Source organism: Mucor mucedo, assembly GCF_025094135.1.
Source record: "Mucor mucedo strain NRRL 3635 chromosome Unknown EV154scaffold_183, whole genome shotgun sequence".
Lineage (NCBI taxonomy): Eukaryota > Fungi > Mucoromycota > Mucoromycetes > Mucorales > Mucoraceae > Mucor > Mucor mucedo.
In genome coordinates, this window is record NW_026252467.1 from 48,410 (window position 1) to 73,331 (window position 24,922).

The window sequence follows — 24,922 nt, forward strand, 5'->3', positions numbered from 1 at the left end:
CCCTAACCTTTACAAATCATGGCAAATAGGATTGTATACTCATGTAATTCTTCTGACATGGACGTATCTGATACGGACGATGGTCTTCGAGAAGAATCGTTACCGTCAATCGCCCAAGTTGTTGCTGCGACTTCAAACATGGATATCTCTGATTCCGATTCAGACGCCAGTTTTCACACCGCCGATAATTCGCCCAGACAACATTTCGATGAATTGGAGCCAGGCCAAATTTCAGACGCGTCTCCCATCACGTACCCCGATCCGTTGGAGACAGAATGTCAGGTCCTGGAAACTCAGTTGCAAGAAAACAACAACCGTATAGCTTCCATAGATCGAAAGTTAAAGACGATTAAGGAAAGGGAAGAACAAATAAAAATTAGGCTATTGGAAAACCAGGTTCGAAATTCGATTGCCCGTAACCGTAGGCCCGTTCGTCGGGTGAATGTTACACCTGTAACCACTCCCCATTCTCATCCCACTACTGTTGAAGAAACTCAAACTGACAGATCAAGTACAACCCCATCAACAAGACCTGACGTGATCCCATCTACCAACCAACGTGTGGATGTAGAATCACATTCTATGCCGCAGCAAATCATGGTGTCACAAAACTGCGAGTCACATCGATCCACTGCCCATCACCTACCCACCATCTCACAGCCATCCATCCAACATCTGGGTACCACGGCACATTTATCGAAACCAGTAAAGGTTGGAAATTCCAAAACAAAAAGAAGGAAGAGACAGCGACGAAGAATTCGACTTAGAGAAACTAGTGGTTCCGACACAAGTACAACTGACCAGCCATCCTTATCCCGCATTAAAAGATCCAAACCATCAGTAAAGGACATTATCAAGATCAGCGAAGGCTGTTCTGGAAACCAAAGGTTAATGCAAGCAGTAATTGATGTCCCTCTTTCCGCACGTTATGTTTATGAGATGGAAAAGGCAAACGCAAGCGATAATGACGATGACGATGACGATGACGATGATGATGATGATGATGTCGACAGTGAGGATGATGAACCCGTTGAACCTACCGTTGGTAACAAGGGTAAAGGAAAGGGAAAGGGAAAGGAAAAGGCTGATCCCAAGTATGTTATTTCGGATGAGGAATTGGCGCTGATTGCTACAGATATACCACCTTACCCACCGAAATCCTACCTGATACCACGTGAAGAACTCAGGTTAATTGTCAAGTCCGTCAGGTCTCACTTGACGTTCAATGCACCATCGCTAAAAATCATGCGAATAAATCTGTTAAATCTTCAAGAAACTGCCATCAAGCAGGATCACCAGTTAAGCTGTCATCAAGAGGAATTGGCTAAAGCTTTGATTCGCAAGATATTAAGGATCATCGAGGATTATATGATTTTACCAGAAGAGGTCTATCGTCGTCCTTCGCGTTTACATCCTTACTTTGGTGACGCTCCTGCTCGCTTACCCGAATATTACTATGGTAATTTGGGCACTGCAATGTACGCCGGTCCCGATGTCTCCCATTACGAATTATACAAGGCTGTCCAATATTTTCGAAGGATTGTAAGCAAGGCTTGTTTGCGTAAAATCGATCAGTTCTTGTTAAAAACAGGTCGAATGCCGCAACAACGTATCCTTCGCACTTGCGATCCAGCAAACCCAGACCGAGCAAGCAATATCCCAATCGACTTGCATATGAGGAACAATAAGGAAATCCAGGAAAAATATCGTCAATTAGACTTGGAAACAGATGCTCGGGACGTTACACGAAAGCCGAAGGAGACAAAGAGGCAAAAGAAGAAAAGATTATTGGCAGAAGAACAGGAGGCAAAGAAACGAAAGGCTCGTCTTGGAAGAGCAAAAAAAGCTGGACAAAAGATGCAATTGGTAGACGAGGTCAAAATCGAACAAGGTGAATCAAGTCAATGCGCTGCTACTGCTACTGCTGGTAACACTGCTTTAAATGACCCTGATGAGTTTGACATCAATCAACTTTATGACTTTTATGCAAATAAAGTCAAGCAGGAACCTGTCGATCCTCAAGACATTGAAAGATTGCTCTACAATCCACCAATCCTCACATCACCACCACCAGCAGTAGCAGCACCAGCACCAGCAGTACCAGCAGTACCAGCAGCACCAGCAGTACCAGCAGCACCAGCAGTACCAGCAGCACCAGCACCAGCAGCACCAGCAGTACCAGCAGCACCAGCGCCAGCAGCACCAGCAACACCTGCCACCGCAGCATCAATAGCACCACCTGCACCACCTGCAGACATTTCTCTACAAATGTACGATGTGTCACCCAAAGTCACCGAAGTACCTGCCTCCACTCCAACTATCACACAATCAAATCCACAGGTATTTATTTAAAAAAAAAAGGATACATATAAACGTATGAATTAAGCTAACGAATTGACCCCCCTTCTTTTTTTGTTTATTATGTAGCCATCATCAACGCACTTTCATCCGTACAAATCTGCCCTGAGTTCTCTTGGTCTTACTGATACACCAAAATTAAACAATCAACCAAAGATTAGTACTTTATGTAGTGCTGAATCCAGTGGTGGGGTTTGCAATGTCGTGGGTTGTCGATATACCCACTTTTCTGATTACACGTAAACAATTTCCATTAGTTTTGTTTACAAATAAAGTAGTTTTTTTTTATATATGTATATTCCAAATTATGGTGCACATTTTCATCATCAACTAATAAGAAGAAACCCTTTTTTTTTTTTTCATTCTGTCAGACTGTAAATGAACTTTTTGAGCGCTTTTTTTTTTCATAGTCGCTCAGTGAGTGCTTAACCCACCTCACTGCTCATGGGATAGGTGAGGTGATGCTCCGTTCTGTTGCCCCCCCCCCCCTTTTTTTTTACTCAGATGAATGATTAAACACTCATAGACGAATATTTGTCCAATGTGAGTAACTGAGATATCTTCACTAGCAGAGATGATTCTATTTTTTTTTAGTATTTCCTTGTAGTCCTCTTTGACATATGTATCAAAGGGAAGCTTCCTTGTAATTAATCTGAAGCCTGTACCCAAGTTTTTGTTCATGACTTAAAGTTTCAAAGAGATAGTTATGGTTCAGGGCAAACAGTATGGCCAGCGGATTTAACAATTGGAACGGATAACATTGGAGTCTACTTCTACTCATTGTCGTTTTGCCTGTCTCTTCTCACTCCTGATTTGTCGAGTTTTGACTTTTCTTGCTTGTACCGACTATCAAAATAATTAAAAAACATAAAATTATTTTAGATATTCTTTTTTATTTTTACTCACTATCAGAAGCGCTATCCTCTTTGAAGAGCCTGCACAAATATTAGTTCTTATTGTAGTGACCATTTTCTTTACAGTACTTGCATTTGAGTTGAGGTTTTCCTCCTATACGGTACAATTTCTGAGAAACGAAAGTGGGGTTCAAATATGGCATGTTCCATACCTAGCACTCTACTTATACTCACTGCTTCGATCTTGTTTTTAATGAGGGATTTGCACATTTTAAAGTGGAACTAAAACTGACAAAAAAAGAGAGAAATAACTAATACTTATGCATGATTAATCTGTTCAAACATTTTTTTTTAATAAAATATCTGGAAAACGTTCCAGAGCAATGCCTTTGTTTCCATACACAGAATTGATCTACAGACTAAAATTAATCCATGCAGGTACGACACAATCGGCCATCACACAGTTTTTATCTATGATTGTATCAATGACAATCTCAGCTATGACACCATGCCGGATTTTCTGTCGCGACTATTGACATCCAGGCACGAACCTTCCTTTTGTCCCGCCAAATTAAACAAAATCAGTTATCTCGGCATCTTGACTATCCTCACTCCTTACAAGAGTCAAGCTCAATCACCATACCGGATTTATCACCTCAATTTTTAAGAGTAGTAAGATCAAAAAGCTACAGCTAATTTTTTTTACAAAAAACAATAAGAAATCGCTCTATGTGAGACATGTACACATCAACTTACGAGTTTATATATAGATGTATATATATACATATAAAGAAACCAGCGCCCATAAGCAACGACAGCTTCAGATGTGCCGAGTATACTATATCTTTCTAAAAAATTAAAAATCATCTCGATAAAAACTAAAAAATTAAAGCTGCTTATTTTTCGATATGGCTGAAATTTGTCTAATATTCATTTTTTAATTCATCTTAAAAAAGTAAGTTAGACATCTTGAAATTAATTTTGGTCAGGCCAAAAAAAAAAAAGAATTAAAAGTGCCTCAATTACACTGTAATTTAACAGATAAATTTCTATCGTCTAAAAAAAAAACTAACATAGCCTGAACACCGTGACAAATGAAATATCGCAAAAAATCTATAAATATATTGATAACCCAGTTATTTGGTTACACGAAATAATAAATGTGCCATGGTACAGAATTTTAATTTTCAAACATAATATTTGCCTTTTTTGGACAAACAGAATGTCAATTTTGGACAGCCATGTATTGTATGAGCTTACTTGTAAGAACCCTTAAACGCAGTCGATTTCACAAAAGTGCACCTCCTCTAATACAACGATTCTATTGTTTCTTTTTAAATGGAAGGACGGTTACGGATATGACTAATGTGTAGGTATTACATAACTGAATAGTTTAGCATAACCAACAACCTATTTGACTGAAATGGATTCTCAATTGGCTTTATATAGATCCTACATTCTATTTCTTACAATTATAATAATAACCGAAGAATAGCACCATTAATTCCCAAGAGCTGTCCCTTCATGGGAGCGTTTTTATTATTGTATACAACGTAGCTGATCGTTACCGTTCACTCATTTTTCATTTTTATTGGTTACATACCATCTTTTAATTGTATAATTGCCCATCTCAGCTTTTGACTTGCTGAAAGACTCTTGTATAAACAAAGCAAGGACTGGATATTTGGTAACATTTAGAGCGTGCTGTCTCTTTTTACTGGTCTTGATAGGGAAGATGGTCTTAGATTCACCTATTGCCAACCCGATTCAATCACCTGTAAATTCTCTTTGTAATTGCGTTTCCGTGATAAACTGACAAATGCAATAATTCCACAAATATTACTTTGTTGAGTTGGTCATGATCATGATCCAATTCTTACTTTTTTATAAATTATCTACCTGATTGATTTAATGTGAAATCATATTTCGTTTGCAAGTTTGATAAATAGTGCATTGGCGTATCTGCCTAAAGGTGTTGTTAGAAGAAAAAATAGAAGAACCTGATTAAGAGGATCTGTCAGTACTAAGTTTCTTTCTCTAAGTCTTGGCTTGCTCGGTAGTATGATCATTTTTCCAATATATATATTGACCATATTAAGCAGCCGCGCATTAAAAGGTGAACGATATCCAGGAAAAAAGTACACTTGTACTATTCATACCGTTTTTTTTTTTTTTTTTTTTTTTTTTTTTTTTTTTTTTTTTTTTTTTTTTTTTTCACCTGTTTGTTCTGTTTCTTTTCAGGCATGGCCTTGCGTTTGAAGCTTTTTAACAAATTGATTATTCCTTACATTTGTCTGGATTTTTTTTTAGCCATTTTTAAGGGAGCTAGTTCTGTAATTTAAACAGAATCTGATAATGAGACCACATATCACAATTTTTTGGTAATAATTTATAAAATTTCAATTTTAGTGTGCAACAATCATATGCTTAACAGCGGAAAATCTTCTGAAGAAGCTTCTGACCGGTAAAGTATGATTAATTAGCATTCTAAATAAAGGTTCATTATTAAATGTTTGTCTTAACTTCAACGCTATTCGAATTCAGAATTCACCTGAAGCAAATAAATTAAGGCCTAGCACTAAAAGCGAAAGCTGTAATAGTGAAATCATATAAAAAGCGGTAAGACATCAGTAAAAAGTACGTATAATAGTGTCACAAATATAGAATGGAAGGCATGTAATACAACTTAGCATATACTTACTTTTTTCTAAAAAATTAATTTTGCTTTCCACGTTCTGTCCAAAAAAGGTAAACAAAATATATAAAAATTAATTTTGATTCGTCTAAACAATATTGAGGTCGCCTCATTTTAGACCAAACACCATGGTAGTCAAGGAAAAAAAGAATTAATAAGCGAATGCTTAGTAGTCTAAAAGATCGACAAAATATAAAAATAGAAATAAAAAAAAGTAAACTTGATCATCATTAAAAAAGAATAACAAGAATTTTACCTTGCGCAGATCTCTTTCTTGAAAAATAAAGAATAACTTGATTGCCCATGAAAGAGTTTTACTTTTTCATTACCCATAGGATTTACCATTTTTATACTTGCTGTGCGTTTAAAAGAACCACACTGGGGGTCATTTGCTAATAAAAACTATCAACTGGGATTTAATAATTAAAAAAAAAAAAAAATATTGAATACAAAAAGAGGATACCACGATAAAACGTTCTACAGTTCATTGTTCTTATACATACTGCATTTCAATGCATAATAACAGCGCAATGATAATATAGGGATAGTAAACATTGAGCAAAAAAAAAAAAAAAAAAAAGTGTATACCATTCGTGGAAGGCGGGCTTAAAACTTAAATGGCGGATTTAAATTCTGCAAGTCTCACAAAGAAAGTAATAAAAAGATAAATTAACAATTTGGAATATTGGAAACCAATCTTTCTTCTTTCTTTTTCCAGCACAATGATTTTTGATAGGTATAGAAGTAAATCAAAGACGAGACCTGATGAAGAAAAGTCATCATTGCCAAAAAAAATCAGTCTGGCCAACACTTTATTTCGAAAATTCCCAATCCACCTTTCATCCAAAAAGAAAACCATAAAAAAGCAAGTGGTTGATCATCCACCAAGACCTTCATTATCTTTACCTAATATTCCTGCTGCTATTATACCATTATCAGAACCCATCATTAAACCAATTAAACAATCACCAGTCAAACAACGAAAAAGGCATTCGGCTGAACAAAGACGCAGTCGTCGTAACCACCACCTAAAGGAGGATGTCGCTCGTCACTCATACACATTTGGTCATTTGTCTTCCACAAAGACATTGACTCGTGCTGATTTAACTATCGGCAATGATCAACTCGAGAGACTCGCTAAACTTGTTCACTTGCAAGATAATACAGATTTCTTACTGTCTCAACTCGGTACGCAATCAAGTCACCTTGTACCCCATCGCTCCATGAGCCACCAACACCTGACCGTGAATACTCCCGTCACCAACAACATTCTTTTATTTCGTCAAAACCAAAATTTAAATCGTGCTCACTCAGAATCGCATGCTAAAACCTTAATAGTACAAGAACCGTTGGAGCCTGAGGAATTGTTTGATCTTTTGGAAGAAAAAGAAGCTCAAGTCATTTTGATTGATGTTCGTAACTTGATGGATTACCAAAAGAAACGAATCAGCAACTCGCTTAATGTGAATCTACCTTCATTGCTAATCAAAAGGTATCAACGAGGTACAGTATCCAATTTTAATCTCGAGAACTTTATCACCACTGTCGAAGGTCGAGAATTATATGCTTCCACCTTATCATCTCCATCACCGCCCAGTACAGCAACAGTTGGCTCTATTTTCGAAAAAAAGGCAGCTGAAGCTGAAATAAAGAAAAAGCAGAAATCTAAGATTTGGGTGGTGTATGATGAAGAAATGTCTACAGAAGAGCCGACATCGCAAGCCTGGACTTTATTAAATGTGTTGGATCGTTGTATAGGATCGGTTGGGGGAGGGAAAATGTATTATTTAAATGGAGGGTTTAAAGCCTTTCAACAATACCAAGGATGGATCGAGACAGACGACCCCAACTTACTACCTTCACCTACACCCAACAATACAATCGTAAATATACCAAGACGTTCAATTAGTTATACCATTGGTGATTCAAAGAATGACCTTTCTAAGAGAACAAGTTTATTCAGTTTGGATACACAAGCTGCTCGTGTGAATAATGCAAACGCGCTGGCGCGTAGAGCAAAAAGAAGATCTCAACAACAACAGCAACAAGAAATTGTTCCTACTTCATCGTCCTCTACCACCATCCCATCCATATCGACCATGCATCATTTTACCGTACCAACACCTTCATTATCAGCCATCTCAACCTTTCCACCCGCTTCATTTGCAAATAGTAGTCTCATCCGAGTGACAGAAGACGATGAAATTGCTGGTATGATGACTGCAGACGCTTCCCCGAGGACAGAATCAGATTTCTGCTTCATTATATCAGAAATCATCCCGGGCTTCTTATTTGTCGGCCCAGAAATTGAAACATCCGACCATGCAAGTCAATTGGATGCTCGATCTATCAAACGTGTATTAAACATGGCAGAGGAATGTCAGGATGAAGGATTACAAAACCAACCCCAATTTACATATCATAAAATATCGGCACGTGATACTTTGGAAATGAAGAATATCGAATTTGTCATGATGGAAGCTGTTCAATTCATCGGTAAGTTTTTTTTTTGTTTGTCCTATTTAAAATAATCAAAACCCGCATGATGCCAAGATAATAACTCTTTCTATTTTGCAGAGGAAGCCAAGAAAAACCATGAGCCTATTTATGTCCATTGCAAAGCTGGTAAATCACGTTCTATTACTGCTATTTTGGCTTACTTGGTCACATCAGAACGTTGGACGTTGAAACGTGCTTATCGTCACGTCATTAAGGCAAGGCCTAACATGTCTCCCAATATCGGGTTTATCTCGGAACTAATGAAGATGGACGGTCGTGTTCATGGTAGAGTCAGTAGTTTTATGGAAACAGATTGGCAGTCTACTTCTTTACCATCACCAGAATATGCAAATGAATTATTCCAATTAGAACGATCATGGCAGCAGTAAACCATAAACCAATAAATACCATCTTGTTGTATCTGAAAATTCAGGGTCGCATTGGTTACACCATGCACAATCATCTTTTTTTTTGTAACATTATTATATATCGGTTTAATTCCCATTCGTTTGGAAGCATTTTTTTTTTATTTACATTGGATACAACCTTGGAGGCTTAAGTAATTATTGTTGAGTTTATATATAAGCTATTTAAAAAATATATTTTTTGCTTGGTCATCTAATCCTTGAAGATAGATATATGCTTCAACTTTCGCAAACAAAAAAATATTAGCTAATTGATAGTATCAGATTACATTTAATTAAACAGATATAGACTATAATTTTCAATATTATTTGTAATATCTATAGTATTTTAAAATACTTTACGATAGTATTTGATACATATTTCTAATCACAAATGTTTTTTCTTGTTTATATGGAGACATAACGTCTGATTTATTTGTGGTTAAATTTGTATGTTGTAGTGACGACGGCACGATCTCTTCAGTAAAATTATGATTGCACTGAAATAGATATGAACTCATATGAATAGCTATATAATGATACTTTTTAAATTCAAAAATAAACAAATACATAACTCTCAATTCGACTCGTCTCTGTAAAGCATATAACCTACACACGGTTTTTATTATCTTCGTTCCCAATGGTATTCTGGTCTATTATAATAAAACATATCATCATCAACCATATGTCTGTAATATAGATAATCTTAAAGCTCAGTACAATAAACGATATACTACGAAGATATTTATATTTCAGAGTAAAATAGATGGTGTCAGTGTATCTGATGTTATTCAAATGATAACTATTTATTAACAAGTATGTCAGATCACCACGATGATTTGATTGATTCTACTAACACGTGGATTACCACACCATCCAAAAGTCCAGACTTAAACCCAATTGAGCATCTCTGGTAGACTCTGAAACTTTGAACTGATAAAAGAAGATCCAAAGTAAGGCGCGTAAAAAAAGAAAAGAAGAGAGCTGTAATTAGAGCAAATATACATTTCGCTTGCCCGTCGTTTAGTGTAAAGTATGACAGACCGATATCGATTTGTAATTCACATCCTCAGAGGCCCAACCAAGTATTAAATGGGTCCTGATTTCTTTTATTTACGTAGGCTTCTTATGATTCTATAATGCTATTAGAATAGAATTACGACATTGCTTCTTTTACAATTGGCCGAGAAATATGTCATTGAAGATAGAGTAATATTTTTGGCCAAACGTCATTTTCGTCGGAATGTATTAATCAAGGTAAATTATTGTGTAGACTTTAATTAAGAAATATTACGGTGATACTTCTTTGGTGATAACAAACTTGGTTTGTTTCATCGGCATCTTTTTTAAATATATATATATATATATTGAATAGAACGATATAGGCACGCCACAAAGAAAAAGCGACATTCGATAAGCTTATAAAATGAGAAATAACAAGTAAATGTATGTAGATAGATAAATGAAAAAATACGGCAGGTTCGAACTGTTAAACGGTTTCACTCTGATCCGGTAAAGGCAGTGATGATGGTGGTGGTAAGTCATCTTCGTCAAGGATGGATTGTGCTCTTATTAATTCTCTCTTTCTGATAATGAGCGTAAGACGGGCCGATTCCAGAGATTTTTGATAGTTGCTGATGGTATATTTTTTCGTTTCTAATTCTTTTTTGAACAAGTCGATTTGGGTTGTATCCTTAACTGCAATTTTGACGGGTGTGACAATGCGAATATCCGACAAACGAGCGATTTTCCTATGATGGCTTTTTCAGTGAAAAAATATATATAAAAAAAACGTTGCATTTTTACGTTACATGCACATGGGACAAAAGGTCTTTTTGGCGCCTAGCTTCTCAGTTCTTTCTGTAATCCAACGAATGATACAACTAGCCATGGTGAAGAGAGACTTGTTACTAAAAAATAAAATAAAATAAAAAAAATGACCAAGAAACTCACCTTTTACCAAAGAGATGTCCACAATTTAAGCTTACTTGACAATGACTTCCTTTTGTTCTCCAAACATCAGAACAGATCATACAAGTGATATGTTCTTCCTCTTGATCGTGGCTTTGTGTATTTTCAACTTTTTGTTTTTTGTTGCTGCCATCTACATTAGGTTCTGTGTCTGACATGGAGAGCTTAAATAAAAGGGAAGCAAAAAAAAAAAACAAAAAAAAAAGTCCCACTTTAGAATGGCCTGCGTTGACCGTAGATGTAGCCGAAACGGGTTGCCCTGGTGAGCTATTCAAATTCATAAGCCGTTTCTAGTTCAAATTTTACAACGACGTTCATATGAGTCGTGTGGAACCTTACAGTAATTAGATCGAACAAACAAATCAGACTGTCATTTATGTTATGAGAACTGACGTTTAGACAACACATTCAATCATTTATGCGCGAATAGATACATAGAATGTGACGTAATTTCACACAACAGCAGTCACTTTTTTCAAAGCTGTCTACGCGCGTTCCCTTCATAAATCGTAAGAAAAGATATGAAAATTCTTGTTTTTTTAATTCATTAATAAAATGTCTGCTCAACAACAACAACAACAGAAATTAACCGAGGAGCAATCCAAAAAGAACTTGGCTCAACTTGGTGCTCTTGAAGAAGATGATGAATTTGAGGAGTTTGCCGCTGAAGGTATATTTTAGTGTGTGCATGTAAAGGGAAGCAAATATTAATATGTCCTTGTAGATTGGGGAGAGAACGAAGAGGATCAAAACGACGCTCATTTCTGGGAAGATAACTGGGATGACGATGATATTGAGGATGATTTCTCCAAGCAATTGCGGTAATTACAAAAACATAAAAACAGAGGGATGATGTTACTTAGTGTGTGTTTTTAGTGCTGAACTCGAGAAAGAATCGACCCAACCCCAACCCATGAAGATGTAAAAAAAAAGAGAGAGGAATAGAGAGACAAGTAAAGCATTTCGCAAAACGTCAACTTACCCACAAACACACACGTAAAAGAAAATCAACTCTTTTTTGATATACTTCTTTACATTGTACAAACAATAAATATTTCAAGATTTTTTTTTTTATTATTATTTGTTGGGAAAGGGTCATATATGTACATTGGAATTACCAAAAGAAGGTTTGCTAAATATGATGATTTTTTTTTTGATTTTGTTTGTTGCATACGTTTGTGTGTGTTCATCAGTGTGCTGGGTAAAGAGAAAGTTCGTTCTAATGAGCGCTAAGAAAAGATCTTTTTAACTCCAAGAACTTGAGATGAGGTCCTTTTGAACAAAATCATCAGCGGTATCTTTGGATATACCAAATAAGGTGGTACCTCTTTGTGGCTTACCCCCCGCAGCACTGTCATTGATCGAGATGGGTTCAGAGACAGAAATGGAATTGTTTCTGCCTAGCATTTTTGCGGAAGAAGGTGCATGATCCGAAAAGACACTGTGTGTATCATTATTCTGTAATTCTTCTGTGATTGAGGGTCTTCTTGCGACACTAGCTTGTTCACGTTCTTTTTTATTGTTATTATCCACTGTTTCACGGGATAGAGTATCACGAATTGTATTGAAAAGCTTTGTAAACATGTACTTGTTGTATTACGATTTTATTATAGATGGGCGTGTGAGAAAAAAGAGAGAAGAGGGAAAAAAAAAGAAAAAAGACTCTATATCTATGGTGTGGGACTTTTTTTTTTTCCTGTGTTTCTGCATAAAGAAATGAATCTAAACGAATGATAAGTATTGGTATGAAATTATAGTGGAGACTTTAAAAAATGTTTTATAATTCTTCATCTTCATCGGGGATTGGTGCGGACATCAAACCCGTGTTAAATTGTGGGAAGCTTGTAGCTGTGGTTGGCATGGTAAATTCCTCTTGCATATCGTCGTCCTCTTCCATTAAATTATTGGAGGTGTTTGCACCTTCTGCTTGTCTTCTGGCCTTCTTTTGTTGAGCCTTTTGTAATTTCTTGGATTGTTGGTTCCATTGAGGGTTTAATTGCTCCTCATCAAACGATATAATATTTTGAGGTTTACTAGCAGCATTCTTCTTCTTCATCATCAACATTTTATTGACTTGGATAATTGGTTGTGATGTCGTCGTACCAACTCCACTCTCTCCTTGCTGCATCATCATATCTCCTGTATCCATGCTGGATGCATCCATTCTGAATAAAAATTATATATTAGCACACAAAACCCGCGGGGAAAAAAAAATTAAAATAAACTTTACCCATCCATATCGGCATCTACCATCATTTCGACATCGTCATTTGCTTGCTAAATTAACATTCTGTTTAGTTTCCTATCGTAAAAGCATACAAATATACAAAAATTACCATAACGACACTGGAAGTGAAATCAGAGCTTGATTTCAAACCAGATAAAACGATATCAGTGGATTCCAAATCCAGATCCAATTCTTTACCCCATGTATTGACAACGGAAGCATCGATATGACTTTGCTTGGATGAGGGAGGCATGGTATAATAAGGAATTTTTCCACCGTTCCAATCAGTTAATACATGACGCGCTACTTGATGTGTATCAGCAACACCACCCTTTTTTAGAAGACAGAAAAAGAAAGTTAGTCTGACGATCCATTTTGACTTTTTCTTCAAAATTACCTTTTTGAGTTTACCACGTTGTTGAGCCAATAAGACCAAAAATTCATGCGCATTGTTAAAGTAGGAAACATTGTACATTTTCATGAGTTGTTCAGTGGTACATCTAGAGACAATGACCTCGACTAGATTTAAGAGGGTAGGTTAGTTTAATAAAGAAGTAAAAAAAAAAAAAAAAAAAAAAGATATAACATACCAGGTGTGATTGGGTCATCTAATAATTCTACCTTGACACAATTTCTAAGGGTGATTTCTGCATCATTTTGACCATCTTGACCTTGTTGAGCAAAGACGATACCAGGACAATCGAGCAACTTGATATTTTTATCCAACGTGATTTGTTGAGCTACTTTAGTGAAACCGGGTGTGGAACCAACACCGCAGACCTTGGATCGTTTGAGGGAGTTAATGACGGAAGATTTACCGACATTAGGGTAACCGACAATACCAACGGTAATGGAAGTTTTGATGTTGAGGTTTCGACAGTAATTCTTTAATAAACGAATCAAGGTGTCCGCACCCAAACATTCGGCCGAATTCAACATGTTGGTACTGGCAGCATCGGTGGCGACGGTGGATTGACTGAGATTGTTACGTTGACTTTGGGTGGATGCTTTGAAAGCAATAGCGGGGTACTCGTTACGTAAATACTTTAACCATTGTTCCACATTTTCTTTAGGCACCAAATCTAATACAAACACAATATTGGATTAAATACTTACTTCCTTCATAATTAAAAAGAAGGCTTACCAATCTTGTTCAACACGAGAATAATCTTTTTATCGAGACCACTATCCATGACCATACGCTCGACACTACGCGTACGTGTACCTAAAGGATCACGGGCATCCAAGACTTCCAAAATAACATCAGCGTTTTCTAAAACCTTTCTGAATTCTTTATAATAGGCCTTTTTGGAATTATCCTTTTGACCTGTGGCAGCAGCATCCTTGATCTCCTTGTTGTTTCCAGAGGGGTCTACAGTATCGTCAAAATCTTGGGATCTTTTTTCGGCACTCTTTACCAAATCAAAAATGTTTAAATTTCTATTGTTGTTTTGCAAATTTTGACGTGCTAAATCTTGACGTTCCTTATTACCAGCAATCTATTTTATAAATCTATCTTTTAGTCCATGATAAAAGCGGGGTTGTGTTTTGTGTTTTTTTTTTTACTCTTTTGCGTTTTTGCTCTTCTTTGTTTTGTTGCTTTTTCTTGAAGTTTTCAAAGTTGGGTACACCGGGATCCTTTTTACCCTCTACAGAAAGAGTTAGTCTTTTTTAAAAACAAGTTGATCGATCTACAATGTATACTTTACTTGCTCCATTCAAACGATCGGCATTACGTCCCTTTTTACTTTCTGTTTTTTTCAAGAAATAATGTGAATAACAAGAATAATCTTGGGAGGTTCTACTTACTAATTCCTGCCATTGCTTTTATCGAGAAAAAATAGATATAAACCGTAGGAGGGAATTCATATAAAATATTTTTTTTTTATATTTTTAGTAATGAAAGAAAATCACCGTCACATTTACAGTCTCAATGATCCCAAAAAAAAAAAAAAAGCGCATTGATCATGCTACTTTCTTAGTGTCAACGCTACGTGATTTCTGCTATAATAAGGTGCTACCCGTTTGGTTATAAGCATGTATCTAAGAGACCATCATTGATTATAGTGGAATACTTTATGGGATAGACGACCTACTACATTGGGAACAACAAATCATCCGGACTATAACGAGTATCTTTATTACTGTGATTTGTTTACACTTTTGGTAAACTTGGTGATGGTTGCCGAGGTAATCGCGAGTCATACACAGGGTAAACTTTAACTGTTAACTAGGGTTAAGTCTGATTCTTGTCAAAGACATGTATATAAAAAAAAAAACCCGGTTCCACAAAATGTTTTCCCCACCCCCCACATTATTCATTTCTTCTTTCTTTTTCTGCAAAATACAAGAATGTTTACAAAGAGAGAGATCGATTGGATCGTACATTTCCAGAATAGCGGGTTACAAGCACGACAATATGTATTCCGGTTGGATTCAGAAGATCCGTTTTCACAACTAATGGATGAAGTGGAAAAGAAGACGGGAGCAAAAGTACAGGAAGTGACCTATGTGCGTAGCAAAGAGTCTCCTAATGTAATTATTGATGATGACGAGTCAATGCATAATGCTATTGAGTATATGGGTGATCGAGCCTACACAAAAGGCATACCTGTCAATGTCTTTTTCTCCAACCAGTAAAAAATAATAATAAATCTATAATTTATCCCCCTTCCTCAAAGCAGTAGATGGAACCGCCTCTCTTTTATTATCATGTTATGACAGCGTAAAAATCTACAAGTGAACAGAAAAGATGCATCTATGTGAGCCCGCCACATGACGTTTTTCTTTTTATTGTGTGTGTGTGTGACTACAAAACCGGCCTTTTTTTTCTTTTTGGGGGGAAGGGCAATAAAAAAGAAAAAAAACTTTCTTTTTCTGGAACAAATAATAATAAATGAGTTCATCTGGCATGGCAACAGGAAAAAGCATTGCCCGGTGCTATGCAGATGTCAATGCGAAAATGCCTACTGCCTATTGGGATTATGATAACCTTCAAGTGGAATGGGGGTAAAAGAAGAACGGATGCAATATTTTTTTTCTCATCTAATAATAAAAAAATAAATAGAACGCAAGACAATTACGAAATTATCCGTAAAGTAGGACGTGGTAAATACTCTGAGGTGTTTCAAGGTATCAATATCACCAACAATCAACAATGTGTCATTAAGGCTTTGAAGCCTGTGAAAAAGAAGAAGATTAGACGAGAAATCAAGATTCTCCAAAACTTGGCTGGTGGCACCAACATTGTTGGTCTTTTAGACATTGTTCGAGATCCTATTGTAAGTTATTTTTTGGGGTGGGTCTAGTATCATTTGCTAAAAGAAATATATATCTTAGTCGAGAACACCTGCGATTGTTTCCGAATATGTCAATAACACAGAGTTCAAGATTTTGTATCCTCGATTCACCGTATATGATATCCAGTTCTACATGTATGAATTATTAAAGGCTTTGGATTACTGTCATTCCAAAGGTATCATGCATCGCGATGTCAAGCCCCACAACGTCATGATCGACCACGAAAAGAAGCAGGTAATGGGTTTAGTTTTTTTTTTTTTTTTTTTTTTTTTTTTTTTTTTTTTTTTTTGTGTGGGTGTGTGTATTTATCATTTTTTTTTTATATATATTACACACGCGCAGTTGCGTTTGATTGATTGGGGGTTAGCAGAATTCTATCACGCAGGCACCGAGTACAATGTGCGTGTTGCATCGAGATACTTTAAAGGACCTGAACTTTTAGTTGATTTCCAAGAATACGATTACAGTTTGGATATGTGGAGTTATGGCTGCATGTTTGCCAGTATGGTAAATACAAATGATAAAAAAGGAAGGTGGATGGGCAGGGTTTGAACTGAAATATATTCATAGATCTTCCGTAAGGAACCTTTCTTCCATGGGCACGATAATTACGATCAATTAGTCAAGATTGCTCGTGTGCTTGGTACAGATGAACTTTTCAAATACACGGAAAAGTACTCGATTAAGCTTGCTTCGGAATACAACAATATTTTAGGTAGACATCCCCGTAAAGCTTGGAGTAAGTTTGTCACAAACGATAATCAACGATTTGTTACGGAACAATCCACGGACTTTTTGGACAAGTTGTTAAGATATGATCATCAAGAACGTCTTACTGCTAAGGAAGCCATGGTGCACCCTTACTTTGGTAAATATGACTACGCTTTGTCTTTTTTTGTTTTGTTATCTAATCCACCTTATTTTGTAGATGCTGTGAGACAACATCAATCATAAAAAAAACAAAATATATAAAAATGGCCTCATTATTTCTGTAAATTCATGTATTTCATTTTGTTTGTCACACAGTAAAAAAAAAGTTTGCGGAAAACCCCCTGTTTAACAGAGTGTGTAGGACGCGTTTTATTCGTAAAAGTAAAACAATGCATGACATTTTAAAAAAACAGGTTGGAGTGTATAGAACCTGGCTTTGGAGAGTCATTTTGACAAGTGTTGCACAAGAATGAATCACAGCTGTCCAATCAACGCATAAGGTCATGCTGACCGAAAAGGCGATAAGCCACACGAAAAAAAAATGACACATTCTTTTTTTTTTTTTTTTTTTTTTACATGTTTCTTTTCTGGGATTCAACATCTTTTTAAACAAACACATTCTACAACCTTTGTTCTCCTTGTAACGAACTACGAAGAGACACTCATAATTCAAAAGGTTGAAACAACAACAACAAAAGTAAAGCAAAAGTAAAAAAAAAAAAAAGAACCCGTTTTTTTACACATATAAAAAAGCCAAAGTGAGCATAAGACAACTTTATCAATGACGAGGTTGCGTGATACAATAGACCGTACACCAGAATATGTCAACTTCATTAAAGAGCTTAAGCAATTCCATGTAATGAAGGGGTAAGTTTTCCACTATATAAAACAAAACAAAAAAACCAACACAAGGTATTAGCACGACACTTCAAGCAGAACCCGTCTTGGGCGGTCGTCGATTAGACTTGTACAAAATCTTTCAAGTGGTGGCAGCATCCGGTGGATTTGATGAAGTAACTAAAAACAGAGGCTGGAAACAAGTAGGCGATATCTTTCAATTCCCATCCACCTGTACCAATAGTGCCTACATCCTAAAAGGTGTCTATATCCGGAATCTGGTAAACCTTTTATATATATATATATATATATATCAACATTGGAAAGCAAAAGGAAAACTAAAATATATATAATAAAATAGCTCGGCTGGGAAGAAGAAAAGTTGTGGAGTAAAGACTGGCAGCCGCCTAAAGAATTATTAGGTCCAGGTGCACATAAATCCTCTACACTTGCCGGAAAAGCTTACAAGGTGGCTGTCACTACGAAAAAACCCGCCATGAAATCACCTTCGAAAAAAAAGAAATCCGTGGATTTAAGCTACAGCAATCCATTATTATTTGATTTCAGTAATATGGATATGGATCCACCTATTTATGCAACCACACAAGATCAATTGAAACACGAAAATCATCTCAATCATCCTACACCCACTGCAGCCGCCGCCGTTGCAGCTGCAAGTTCTACAGTAACGGATGGAAATACGTTTAATGAAAAAGATCGTATTTTATTTGCGTTACAATTCGGTCAACGATGCGATGTGGATTGGGCCTTGGATGAAATAGTACACATGTCATTTGAATGTCCCGAGAAATTGGAATTGACCGAATCCCCATTTTTATTACAATTGCTATTATCATTGGCACAACCTTGTTTGACCAGTCATGCTGCAGATCATGCATTGCCTTCCAGCGCTACAGACACATTAAACGATATGATGAATACCAGTCAAACCGAACATGTGAAAATAGAGCCCTCCGTCAGCAACAAAAGTACAGAGATGGTCACAGACGATTTCTCCATCATGGTGCCGCTTTTAATTGGTGAAATCAATGGAGGGGAAGCCGGAATGGGTGGTACATTGGAGATTATCTTGAAAGTATTACATATCCTTCGAAACTTTTCGTTCTTGGCTACGTATATTCCCATTTTAGCCAAACATGGGTCTGTCAAGGAAATGTTGGTACAAGGTCTGGAAACATCCATGAGTACAGGTCATGTAGAATTGGGAAGACATTCAATGGACGTGTTGGAGAATATTGCGGCACATATGGCTCTAGAATCTGAAAAGGACCCTTGTTTGCATTGTGTTCATACTTTGGTGGCTGCTCATGATCGTTATTTGGTGATTGGATCTATTCGTACCTTGACTTGGTTTACCATGAACCGTGCCAACCATGCCTTTTTAGAAAGCAGTCCTGTCATGGCACGCATTGCTCAGATGCTGTTGTCGAACGATGAGGAATTAGTGGGCACCGCTTTGGAATACATTTATCAGCATACACGTACATCTCTTCAATCCAGATCTCAGTTCTTGACATCACCTCATTCAAGTGCATATATCGGCCTACTCATTTCTTTATTAATGACGAAATCCAAATATTTCTGCTCTCGATTTATCCAAGATGATCTATTACCGAGCGCTACCACCACTACCGCCACAGCAACAACCAACAACAACAGCAACAATAATAATAACAATAATACGACGACAGCGACAGGGAACGCAGGAGCAGGAGGAGGATTTTTACAACAAGATCAACCAGTGGTACCACGCGTGCCTGATTTAACCGTATATCAAAAACTGGATGAACCATTTCGATGTCTGGGCTGGTTAAAAGACAAATTTCAAGTGGCGGATCGAAGTAGTGTTCTGTCATTGGATGATATTTACCTGCTGTATGAAGCAAGGTTTGGATTAGAAAAGGCACTCAAGATGCGAGATTTTTACACCGTCATGAAGATTGCATTTCCCAAAGCATCTACGACATCGGAAGCCAAACCCTTGTTAGCGAGTCCGGGACAATCGTCACCTGTGGTGGAAGGATTAAATATATTGGGCATTCAAATTAAAATGAGCATCCTACAAGACCGTAAGTTTATATATTTGTAGTATGTATTGTTTTTTTTTAATTAAACACTGTATTTTTATAGGCCCGCAGGTTTCGTGTAAATGGGCACATTGCTCGCTCTTGTTTGATGATACATTTACACTTCAACGACATGTATTACACGATCATATGGTAGCGACAGCGAACGATGATTATGCATGTCATTGGTCACATTGCACACAAGAAGAACAATTATTCCCGACAAAAGACGACTGGATTTCTCACTTACGCACGCATTTCTTTAACGGGATTGGCGAGAGTTGTTGCAACAGTCCAGTGCAGAGTCCTGAGCCTTCACTTTCGTCGTCACCGTCTACGCCGACATCCAATATATCATCCTCCAATTCATCCAGCATGTATACACCGCAAAGTAGTAATGTGAATGGTGGCGTGAGTTCACCTGTGTTGAGTCACCCGCTGACGGTGGACGTGTCTGATATTCAGGGGATTGCGCTGGTGGCATCACATCTACTTGTTTGGCTATCTAAAGATCCCCAAAGTACAACTTACTTTATTCCCTATGAAAAGGAATTGACAACAATTGCTGAACAACGACCCAAATTAGCTTCGCATATTTGGTCTATCTGTTCCAATTTTAAGCATTCTTCTTCTACTGCTACAAAACTAACCTGTTAAATACAACACCAAGAAAAAAACGAAAAGTCAAAAAAAGCCAAAAAAAAACAACTTAGATCGCACACAACACCATATATAAGCACACACTCTCTTATTGTAGATACACACACACACACCTTGAAAAAAGAAAAAAGCAAAAAAAAACACACACACAACATTTGTATAACATTCTCTCTTTCCCATATATTTTGCTCTTCTTTTTTTTATTATTATCATTTTATCAGAATAAAAAAAAGAAAAACTTTTTTTTTCCTTGAATTACAAAAGTAATTCTTCTAATTGAACGAGACGTCTTAGCAAGGGAGCTGTATTATAAGGAAATGCGTCTTTTTCTAGGACCAAGGTGATATTCACCACCACCGTTAATAAGCCATCCCTTTCATCTTCATCCAAGATATCCAACAAGACATCTCCATCTTCTACCGCATACTTTAGATATTGAATGAAAAAGCTCAAGAATTCCGAATCTTTGTCCAACAAGAAATCAATCAAGATATCATGCGTGCCGCCACACACCTTTAGAAAGTAAAGAAACACACGATGTGGCGTGATCTCCAAGGATTTTAACAAGTGGGTATCTCCACCCTTGAAAATTGTCAGGATGGTGTACATGAAATCCACCGTGTCATCGTCATTGGCACAGCAAATTTCAAACAGTAAAGGCAAGAGGTTTTGGATAGGCAAATCCATGGGTGCAGCATCGCGGGGGAAAGTGAAAGGGTGGTGTGAAATAATACTGAGGACGATTCGGACTAGGCGTTTGATGCATTCTCGATCCAGGGTCATAGGCGTATGGAAGAATTCGGTGTATTCAGAAGAGAGGATCTTGTCTAAGTCTGTAAGGGTGATATCTAGCGTGTGAAGGTACTGTAGAATGAGAGAGATATCCACCTGCGGTAAAAGAGGAATGATACGCTGTACAAGCTCCATGGATTTGCGACGTACGTAGATACGAGGATCAGACCACAAGTGACAGGCATAATTAAGTAGTAAAAGTAGCTGATCTTCGTTCAAAGTGTCTTGTTTGACAAGATCCAGACGGCAAACGAGTAAAGGATATGAAGGTGACACAAAGGACAATATCAAATGCTGTAAATTGGCTTCCATCTGTTGAGCAACACAATGAGACAAGTCACAATGACGAGCATGTTTTAAAATCAGGTGATAAAGCTCAAGCTCTGCATCCTTCTCTTGTAAGCTGTCAAAGTTTCGAATGCGACGATTTAATTCGTCTGCACAATCATCTGTATGTTGACTGATTTTCAAGTAAAATTTCTTGTTATCATGAAAGACTTGAAAAGGATTCATACCTATTTTATTATTTTTTATTTTTGGGTCAACAAAAACTAAAGAAGGGGGCTGTGAATATCACCAAGGGGCGGGTGACGTATACTCTTTTTGTCTTTATTTTCCCAGCCCTCACTTACCTCCTCTCTCTCTCTTTCTCTCTCTTTTTAATCGTCCTTTTTCTATTTTTTTTTTCTTTTTGATTGGAAGAAAGTCTTATCCTATCATATTTGTTCCTTTATACTGACAGCTTTTTTTTTTTGTTAAAATCAGTTACGGGCCTTCATATTAAAATTTGCATATATATATATTTATATTACCCCACTTTTCTCTATACATAAACCAAATGAATTCCTATACTGAATCCAATGGTAATTCTACCACGGCTAGTCCTACCATTCCAGTGGCTACTCAGGAATCCATGGTAAAAAAGAACATTACATGACTTAATTTTCTTTGTTTTAACCTTACAAATAATTTAGAGTGAAGGTCAACACTCACCTTTAAATTACGGTCGTTTTTCACAACAACATGTTTCTTTGGTAAGAAATTCTTTTTCACTTATTTCATTTTGTGGGAATCATGTTAACCCTTTCTTCTCATTGTAGCCTAGTGGTATGATGGCACAACAGACACAAGGTAAAACAAAATAATTAAAACACATATACACAAGAAACTAACGAGAGAAAGAAAAGCAGTACCCGCCGTACCATCCGCTACTGCACCAGCTGTGGAAGAAGAGCCATTGTATGTGAACGCAAAACAATATCATCGCATTCTTAAACGTCGTGCTGCTCGTTTAAAGTTGGAAGAATTACATAAATTGGAACGTACAAGAAAGCCATACCTTCATGAAAGTCGACATAAGCATGCTATGCGTCGACCTCGAGGACCTGGTGGAAGATTTTTAAGTAAGTTGAATGTGACCATAGAGAAACAACAGTGCTCATTATATTTTTATTTATTTTTCTTAAAAAAAAAAGCTGCTGCTGAAATTGCTGAATTACAAAAGACCGGTCAGTTACCAACAGATGATTTACTGGATTCCAAAGAAAATAACACGCCTTCTCCTGCAGTTAAGCAGCAACAATCTTTTATCAACCTCCAGTCCTAAAACCAGTCTTTTTTTATTATGAAAGAAGAAGAAAAAAACATACACTGATATATATAAAAAAAAAAAAAAAAAAAAAAAAAAAAATTATATATATATGCATATATATATATAAAAGAGCTTATTTTCTATGGAGGGTGGTGGTAGGTTTTTCATTTGAATCGAAATTTAATAAAGGTTTCACATGTCTTCCATGTAACTCTCTTGAATGAAATCTTTCGGGTGTATCATCTAATCGAAGTAAGGTACTATTGGGTGTAGAGTAAGCAGGTGGTGATGATGATGAGGAAAGTGTCGTTGTTGTATTAGGAAGTGGGACATCATGATGTTTTTTATTGTTGTTGCTCGTCGTTGGCTTTCTTCTTAGCGACATGTGGCGTCTAGGCTGATCCTCTGTGGCTCCAGCTGTCGTCGAACTCACCTCACGTACACTCTTGGATCGCGTCATTTTACCAGCTGCACCGGAAACAGCGGTAGTAGGAAGTGGGTTTTCTTTCTTGTCTAGTAAACTGCCCTTAGCAAACTTGATACGGTCATCAATATGGATCAGCGTTTGTGGTTCTTCGTGTCGATCCGCCAGTTCTTCTTTAGCTAATAAAGAACCCTTAACATACGTGCTTTCTTCCGTGGTGTCAACGAGTGGTGTAGAAGAGGCGGCTTCTACAGCACCGGTACTGGTGGAAACGGTTGGGTTACGCTGAGAGCCTCGTGTTGTGCCACTTCTTGTCAGAGATCTTTGTATCGGTTGCTTTTCATCCACCACGCGACGTGTGGATTCACTTTTGGGCAGAGACGCGGCTTCACGTGTGGATTTGTGACGACGTAAAGCAGGTTCATCAGCGGAAGAGGAAGCCTCGAGAGAGATATGGGCCAATGGGTTCATGATACGATTTGGATGGTAACCATATTGGATATGACTCTATATATTAAATTTGTTTAAAAATACATTTCATTTAAGAAAAATATGTGTGTTACCTTTGTACCACGGATACTTAAAACCCAATCTTTCATTTCATCTTGATCCTCCACTGCTAAACATCGCATATAATCTCCTTCTCGTTCAAACATGCTGGATCGATCTTGTGCACGGATGGCAAATACAAATGGAGTTGGACTTTGTTTTAAAGGTGAAAGTAAAGTGTAGACATCGTAAGTTCCTAAATGACATAAAATCGAAGTGGATGACCCCTTTATTATAAGATTGTGTGGGCTGGTTAGTATAATAAATAAAATAAAAATAAAATAAAATTATACCTTATTGTTATCCTTGGCATGATGTATAGCATTATCCTTGATAAAGCAATAGCGCTTTTGCCATTTCCCTTTTTTATACTCGATGGACAACCAACCATGCATTGGAGGAATCTTTTTATTAAAGATGCTCTGTTATTTGGGAGAAGAATATTATCAGTCATCTTTTTACTCCCTCTTTTTTTTTCACCCTTACCTCTGAAGTTAAAGTATAATAATATGAATATTTTTTAACTAGGAGAGCATTACTTGCATCAGGTTCCCAAATACTAACAATATCAAGCACGATTTCCCATTGACGAAGCGGTCTTTCTAAAATAATCAATGTTTTAAAATTATTAAGGAGCCAGTTTTTTAGTTATGAGGGGATAACTTACCAACACCATGACTATTGGCAATTTCAAAGAGAGTCCATTCATCCGATTGATCCACTAAACCCTTCTTTTTTAAATATTGTACGACCATGGCTGTTGTCAAAAGATTGGTGAGTTGTACCACTTTATGGTTTTTGGCATCGTCAATGTAGATTCGGGTGGTAAAAGTCTTTAATGGAACTGTCTGGATACGACCTGTGCTCACCATGTTGGATTTATCCATGTCGTTTCCCTCGCTAGGCATCATTGTGGTAGGGGCAACAGCAGCAGCGACGGCAACGGGAGCAGCAGGTTCCTGT

At 37.0% G+C, this 24,922-nt stretch overlaps 11 protein-coding genes across 11 annotated transcripts; 6 read left to right on the forward strand and 5 right to left on the reverse strand.

Moving 5' to 3' along the window:
- EV154DRAFT_556358 (uncharacterized protein) lies at positions 1 to 2,654 on the forward strand. Its single transcript, XM_051605343.1, has 3 exons — positions 1 to 2,104; positions 2,174 to 2,340; positions 2,428 to 2,654. Exons 1-3 carry the CDS (start codon positions 19 to 21, stop codon positions 2,599 to 2,601), a joined length of 2,427 nt encoding a protein of 808 aa, XP_051451518.1. The 5' UTR covers positions 1 to 18; the 3' UTR covers positions 2,602 to 2,654.
- Positions 2,655 to 6,532: 3,878 nt separating this feature from the next.
- EV154DRAFT_607317 (uncharacterized protein) lies at positions 6,533 to 8,830 on the forward strand. Its single transcript, XM_051607605.1, has 2 exons — positions 6,533 to 8,403; positions 8,485 to 8,830. The coding sequence occupies exons 1-2, from the start codon at positions 6,630 to 6,632 to the stop codon at positions 8,793 to 8,795; spliced, it is 2,085 nt and encodes a 694-aa protein (XP_051451519.1). The 5' UTR covers positions 6,533 to 6,629; the 3' UTR covers positions 8,796 to 8,830.
- Positions 8,831 to 9,827: 997 nt separating this feature from the next.
- EV154DRAFT_528591 (uncharacterized protein) lies at positions 9,828 to 11,078 on the reverse strand. The gene is made up of 3 exons (XM_051603601.1): positions 10,764 to 11,078; positions 10,622 to 10,693; positions 9,828 to 10,561 (listed from the first exon to the last, which is right to left on the reverse strand). The coding sequence occupies exons 1-3, from the start codon at positions 10,937 to 10,939 to the stop codon at positions 10,300 to 10,302; spliced, it is 510 nt and encodes a 169-aa protein (XP_051451520.1). The 5' UTR covers positions 10,940 to 11,078; the 3' UTR covers positions 9,828 to 10,299.
- Positions 11,079 to 11,302: 224 nt separating this feature from the next.
- On the forward strand, positions 11,303 to 11,861 carry EV154DRAFT_528594 (26S proteasome complex subunit DSS1). Its single transcript, XM_051603602.1, has 3 exons — positions 11,303 to 11,451; positions 11,506 to 11,602; positions 11,658 to 11,861. The coding sequence occupies exons 1-3, from the start codon at positions 11,337 to 11,339 to the stop codon at positions 11,704 to 11,706; spliced, it is 261 nt and encodes an 86-aa protein (XP_051451521.1). The 5' UTR covers positions 11,303 to 11,336; the 3' UTR covers positions 11,707 to 11,861.
- Positions 11,862 to 12,026: 165 nt separating this feature from the next.
- On the reverse strand, positions 12,027 to 12,365 carry EV154DRAFT_431129 (uncharacterized protein; the record flags this gene model as incomplete). The annotated part of the gene is made up of 2 exons (XM_051596585.1): positions 12,027 to 12,116; positions 12,162 to 12,365. 2 exons carry the CDS (start codon positions 12,363 to 12,365, stop codon positions 12,027 to 12,029), a joined length of 294 nt encoding a protein of 97 aa, XP_051451522.1.
- A 710-nt stretch (positions 12,366 to 13,075) lies between these two features.
- EV154DRAFT_431148 (P-loop containing nucleoside triphosphate hydrolase protein) lies at positions 13,076 to 14,429 on the reverse strand (the record flags this gene model as incomplete). The annotated part of the gene is made up of 4 exons (XM_051596586.1): positions 13,076 to 13,339; positions 13,406 to 13,527; positions 13,599 to 14,090; positions 14,153 to 14,429. Coding segments are annotated over 4 exons (1,155 nt in total), but the record flags the coding sequence as incomplete, so codon positions are not given.
- Positions 14,430 to 15,919: 1,490 nt separating this feature from the next.
- On the forward strand, positions 15,920 to 17,262 carry EV154DRAFT_540635 (casein kinase II subunit alpha; the record flags this gene model as incomplete). Its single annotated transcript, XM_051604430.1, has 6 exons — positions 15,920 to 16,017; positions 16,076 to 16,289; positions 16,348 to 16,542; positions 16,651 to 16,815; positions 16,879 to 17,176; positions 17,237 to 17,262. The coding sequence occupies 6 exons, from the start codon at positions 15,920 to 15,922 to the stop codon at positions 17,260 to 17,262; spliced, it is 996 nt and encodes a 331-aa protein (XP_051451524.1).
- Positions 17,263 to 18,877: 1,615 nt separating this feature from the next.
- Positions 18,878 to 20,600, forward strand: EV154DRAFT_540636 (uncharacterized protein; the record flags this gene model as incomplete). The annotated part of the gene is made up of 2 exons (XM_051604431.1): positions 18,878 to 19,946; positions 20,008 to 20,600. 2 exons carry the CDS (start codon positions 18,878 to 18,880, stop codon positions 20,598 to 20,600), a joined length of 1,662 nt encoding a protein of 553 aa, XP_051451525.1.
- A 140-nt stretch (positions 20,601 to 20,740) lies between these two features.
- Positions 20,741 to 22,062, reverse strand: EV154DRAFT_528600 (uncharacterized protein). The gene has a single exon (XM_051603603.1). It carries the CDS (start codon positions 21,906 to 21,908, stop codon positions 20,859 to 20,861), a length of 1,050 nt encoding a protein of 349 aa, XP_051451526.1. The 5' UTR covers positions 21,909 to 22,062; the 3' UTR covers positions 20,741 to 20,858.
- Positions 22,063 to 22,614: 552 nt separating this feature from the next.
- Positions 22,615 to 23,001, forward strand: EV154DRAFT_431118 (CCAAT-binding transcription factor (CBF-B/NF-YA) subunit B-domain-containing protein; the record flags this gene model as incomplete). Its single annotated transcript, XM_051596584.1, has 2 exons — positions 22,615 to 22,798; positions 22,871 to 23,001. Coding segments are annotated over 2 exons (315 nt in total), but the record flags the coding sequence as incomplete, so codon positions are not given.
- A 67-nt stretch (positions 23,002 to 23,068) lies between these two features.
- Positions 23,069 to 24,922, reverse strand: EV154DRAFT_528621 (uncharacterized protein). Its single transcript, XM_051603604.1, has 5 exons — positions 24,627 to 24,922; positions 24,446 to 24,561; positions 24,253 to 24,381; positions 23,974 to 24,186; positions 23,069 to 23,917 (listed from the first exon to the last, which is right to left on the reverse strand). Exons 1-5 carry the CDS (start codon positions 24,868 to 24,870, stop codon positions 23,120 to 23,122), a joined length of 1,500 nt encoding a protein of 499 aa, XP_051451528.1. The 5' UTR covers positions 24,871 to 24,922; the 3' UTR covers positions 23,069 to 23,119.